The sequence below is a fragment of the Triticum dicoccoides genome, chromosome 1B (genome assembly GCF_002162155.2).
Source record: "Triticum dicoccoides isolate Atlit2015 ecotype Zavitan chromosome 1B, WEW_v2.0, whole genome shotgun sequence".
Classification (NCBI taxonomy): Eukaryota; Viridiplantae; Streptophyta; class Magnoliopsida; order Poales; family Poaceae; genus Triticum; species Triticum dicoccoides.
Genome location: NC_041381.1, coordinates 626,137,381 through 626,142,632, shown reverse-complemented (window position 1 = coordinate 626,142,632; position 5,252 = coordinate 626,137,381). Strand labels below are relative to the sequence as shown.

Genomic DNA, 5,252 nt, shown 5'->3' with positions numbered 1-5,252 from the left:
CCCCTTAAGTCCAATAGCAATCCTCCACATATGTCTGCCCGTTAGGCGTTAGCTTACATAGAATATCTATTCGTAGGTCTAGCATTGCTCGTACCTGTCACTAGGTTGGACTAGATTGGTTAAGCGACCAGGCTAGCGCGAGCACTATGTTTCCCTTAGTGGAAGTCTTAGTACGACTCACGCGCATCAGTTCCCTGCGTGGGCTGGCCTATCTCCGCCGGTTTTTTCTTTTCTGTTCAATATTTATTTGTACGTTTCTATTTTTCTTTCTGCTTTCGTTTTTCTTTTCATTTCATGTTTAATTATTTATGGTTTTTATTACCTTTTATTTTTACTCGGTGAATGAATCTTAAGATTTGAAACTTTTTTGAATCATGGGCATTTTTAATCTGTATATTTTTCACACGATGATCAATTTATAAAATCCTAAAACATTTTCCAAAATGAAATATTCAAAAAATTGAAAATTTTAAATCTGAAACATTTTACAATTTTTAAATCTGAACCTGTTTCGAAATCATGATTTTTTTAAAAAAAACTAAAAATTATTTAGTCATGGAACTTTCAAATCTGAAACTTAGAAAAAATAATGAACACATTTAAAATCTTTTAAGTTTTTATAAAAATCATGAACATTGCTTACAAAATAAAAATAAAATAAACACCTTACCTAACGTCAAAACGATTCTACCGTGTCAGCTGGGCCAAAAAATGAAGAGAAAACAAGCTTTTACCATGTATTGGGCTGGCCCATGCGGAATCCTACTGTGTGACTCGGTGAGCTAGCGGTCTCCCTCGTGCTCTCTTCAATACATAGGGCGACCCCCAGGTAGGGCTTGCCCTAATCCTCAAAAAAAAAAAGGTAGGCGCTCACAGCAACGATGATCCGTGCGGCGGCGGTCATGAGTGAAGGCTCCGAAGGGGAGGAGGTCTTCATCGACGACGATGACATCATCAATGAGATAGCCCTGGACGAGGAAGGTCAATACTACTACCTATACAAGTACCATGTCATACAGAGAAAGAGCTTGTAGTCTCTCCTTAAGTAGTTCTGCTTGCTCCGTGCTTAATTTTTCCTTGCTCAGATCTCCCCGACCAAGACGATGATGACGAGCAGGACCAAGACATGATGGGTATGTGCCTTTTCTGTTACTACCTTCGAACCATAAAAAGTGTCGGAGAAAACAACTACAGTAGTTCACGTGCAATTTAGACAGTATAATGTGCTAGTAATTCAAGTGCCTTTTAATTTATGTTGTTTCAGATGAGGTTGAGGATCATTCAGCATATGCATTTCATGGGCATACAGGCAAGATCTCGTTGAACGAACTAGCTCACAATGTCTTGTGACTATGATTTATTGTTTGCACTTATACGTTTGATACACCAAGCAATTTGTCGTCTCTTGTATCGTCCGCTTCCAGAACACCTTTGCATTGAAAATCACATATATTAATAGCTGCTCTTGATATTTTGGGTACAGATGAGGTATTTGCTGCTGCGTGCAGTCCTGTAGATGCATCACTTGTTGTTTCTGGAGGTAAAGATGACAGAGGGTTTCTTTGGAGGATTGGATCTGCAGAGGATGTTCAAGAGCTGCCTGGTATGCTGACTCATTTTCTTAGTCTAATTGGGATATTCCTTAGTCGATTTCTTGTATGTAAATGTGTTTCTCGGGACTTTCCCTATGCTTATCACTTTTACTATTAGTTCTTAAATGTGCTGTTTCTATTTCTGTTAGCTGTAACTCCAAACATATTATATATTGCAGCAAGTCTTCTTCTTTGTTTTTTTAGGAAAATCTTTATATTTATGTTCCTGTTGCATCGGCTTTTGTACCTTAATTTGCGGATGCGTCGCTAGAATTGTCTATGAAGCTTATATAATATCTGGTGCCGATACAGGACATAACGATACTGTCAGCACTGTGGCTTTCAGTTCAGATGGGAAATTAGTGGCTTGTGGAAGTATGGATGGACAGATAAATGTATGGAATACAGCTACACGAACACTTCAGGGAACCCTTGAGGGCTCTGAATCAGGCTTTGAGGTGAGATGACGCTGATCACTTTAATCCGTTTAGCTGAACATACCCCCTAACTGTTTCAATTGCAAAATCCGTGTTTCCTGCTGTTAAACTGTATATATGATTAATTATATGCCTCTGGTTTTGTAGTGGCTTAAATGGGATCTGCGAAGTCACGTTATAATTGCTGGATCAGAGGACTTCAACATATGGATGTGGAATGCGGACACCAATGCCTTTGTGAATACATTTGCTGGCCACAGTAACACAGTGACATGTGGTGATTTTACACCTGATGGTACTGAGTAATTTTCTCTAATGCTATTTAATTTGATATATGTTAACGTTATGAAGCTACCTCTTAGTACGGTATAAATATATCACCCCAGTCTGGACTTTATTGGGTCCTGTTTTTTGGAACGTAACGCGTGAAAATTTTCACCTTATGTGACAATCTGTTTTTAGCTATCAACATATTTGTTCAGATTTCAGAGGAACTTATGGATCATGGTGTATTTAGTATTTCTGCTACTAACTTGTGTTCTAAGTTAATCTCAGTGAAACTAGAAGTTGATCTTAAATGTAAATAACAGAATGACTTCTATGATGGTTTAACATCCTAGATCCATTTTCACCAGCTTACTTGATGTTCAGATCCCCAATGTAGCATACCCATTTTTAGCTAATTCACATGTTTCCTTTTGAAGGTACGCTTATTTGTAGCGGATCAGATGATGCAACACTAAGGATATGGGACCTTGAAAGCGCACACTGCAGACATGTTGTTGGAGGTAAATTATTGTCTATTTTGCAATTACCATATATTCATATTGTTGTTTTTCTGTGTCCTCTGTTAACCTGAATGGTATTTTCTGACCGTTTTACCGCCATCCAGGTCATGGTTATCATACTCAAGGACTGACATGTTTAGCTATAACATGGGACTCCCAATCAGTTGTTAGTGGCTCTCAGGATAGTTCTGTGCACATCGTGAGCATAAAATCAGGCCAGGTGGGTGTATGTAGTGATTTCTGCAGATTTTTTGCTTTTGAGATACTGTAGGATTTGTTATCTTAGGATAGTCGCATACTCAGCTGGTAGTTTTTAAACTTTTAGAAGCATGTGCCATTGTTTTGCATCTAACCAACTCTGAAGGTAAGATCTGATTTGTGTGTAACAAGTTTTGTTGGTTGTTTTTGCAGGTTGTCGGTTCATTAGTTGGCCACACTAATTCCGTCGAGTGCATTGGTATCTCACCGAGGTACTTCTTTTTCGTAATACGTTCTTGGAATGTTGGAGTCTGTATGATAGATCTGTTGCACAATAATACATATGACCTTCCTATTGACCTAGCTAGCTTCACCCCTGTTCTCCGCAGGTACAACTGGGTGGCCACAGGGAGCATTGATGAGACTCTCATCATCTGGGACCTCACTCACCAAGCAATTCGATCCATTTGCGAGCATGATGTGGGTGTAGAGATCAGCTGACCTTTATTATGGTTCTCTTGTATTTTTATCTATGTCGCTGTGAGTGAACTTATTGCTGTTGGTGGTGTTTGACAAGCTGCAGGACGGCGTGACTTGCCTGGCGTGGATAGGTTCGTCGAGGTATGTAGCGTCAGGATGCGTCGACGGCACGGTGCGCATCTGGGACAGCCTCTCTGGGGAGCTGGCTCGCAGACTGAGCGGGCACCGTGATGCCGTGCAGTCGCTGGCCGTCTCCGCTGATTGCAACTCCATTGTCTCGGTCTCCTCGGATAACTCTGCCCGCGTCTTTGACGTATCCATGTTCAAGTAAAAATATCGAGATTGGTTTCATTGGCTTGCATGGTCAGGAAATGTATGTACTTGTGGTCATCATGGGGATCTCCGAATTTGGCACTAATCTTTGAGACGTACTCCTTCCATCCCGTAATATAAAAGCATTTTTTACACTACAGTCAGTTGTGCAAGCTGAACAAGGACGGAAGATAAGGGACTTTTTTCTTTGAAATGTAAGTTAAGGGACTTAATGTTATGTTTGAAATGGCTTGGTATTTCGCTTCATTCCGTGTATCTCTGCTGGAAGCAAGATAAGTTTACTACTGTTGAACACGGAACAGAACTGCCCTTTCTGGCTGTGGCTTACATGGCTGCTGGATATGCTTGAAAAAAACATAAAGCATAAAGCGCTCTAGTTGCTCGCACACTTTTTTTTTTTTGAAATTTTTGCTCGCACACTTTGTGCTGGATCATGTTCTTGAATGTATTCTCGATTGCGGTAGCATCATCCGAATGTTTATTAGCTACCATGGGTAATCCAAAACTTATCTATATCAGAAACCTCTTGTAGACCGGAAATGCTCTTTAAAACATATTTTGAATTGGCAAGAAAATATCTCAAGCAGGGGCGGAGCCAGCGCCCAGCCACCCCGGGCACTTGCCCGGGCTCGTTGGCTGTGAGACATTGTACATGCATGATAAACAATAGGCAGATTTTACTGCTAGTCGTGGTTTACCTGGGCACCAGTGCATGCACGATTGATTCAAAAAGGGTCCACGTATGCATGTATGTGATAAACAATGGGTTAGCTTATTTTTAGGGGTAACAATGGGCTAGTTAAATTTTCGGAAAAACTAACGCCCACACGTGTTGGCGTTTGCAGATCGTCCACACGCCTCCATCACCACACATTTTGCCATGTATGAATAGATGGCATCAGCAGAATTTTTTTTGGTTTTCGGCTCGTATCTCTCAAATCTGATCTTGTGCATACCAAAAATATTACTTAGATTTAATTCTGTTAGCCATAAGATATCTGATGCATAAGAGAAAAAGTCGCCAAACGCGACAAAATTTATTTATTTATTAAACATGATAATTTGATTTCTTGAAGTAAAATGTGAGGCGACTTGCTTCGAAAAGCATGATAATATACATAGAGAATTTGCAGCTAAGATCTCTTCTGGTGAAATTATTAATATTTTATTTTATTGACAATCATAGTGGCAAATTTAAGTTAACACAAACTTAATGATGTTTTTATAATAATGAAGCGGAATATTATGTAAGTTATTTTTTCACACTTGTACTTTTCTTAAAAAAACTTGGCTATATCAAGCATAATGTTCAACAGTCATGGGGTGCTAAGTTTGCTTCTTCCAGAATAATTACTTGAGAGGAACACGAGCAATCACAATCCTTGTCTGCACTTTAGCTGTCCGTTTGTACGTATTGTGAGACA

At 39.6% G+C, this 5,252-nt stretch overlaps 1 protein-coding gene across 1 annotated transcript; it reads left to right on the top strand.

The window, feature by feature from the left end:
- Positions 1-861: 861 nt before the first annotated feature.
- LOC119310515 (angio-associated migratory cell protein-like) lies at positions 862-4,016 on the top strand. The gene is made up of 11 exons (XM_037586246.1): positions 862-981; positions 1,086-1,133; positions 1,265-1,309; positions 1,484-1,603; positions 1,905-2,050; positions 2,177-2,324; positions 2,734-2,817; positions 2,922-3,037; positions 3,229-3,287; positions 3,405-3,495; positions 3,599-4,016. The coding sequence occupies exons 1-11, from the start codon at positions 882-884 to the stop codon at positions 3,824-3,826; spliced, it is 1,185 nt and encodes a 394-aa protein (XP_037442143.1). The 5' UTR covers positions 862-881; the 3' UTR covers positions 3,827-4,016.
- Positions 4,017-5,252: the final 1,236 nt, after the last annotated feature.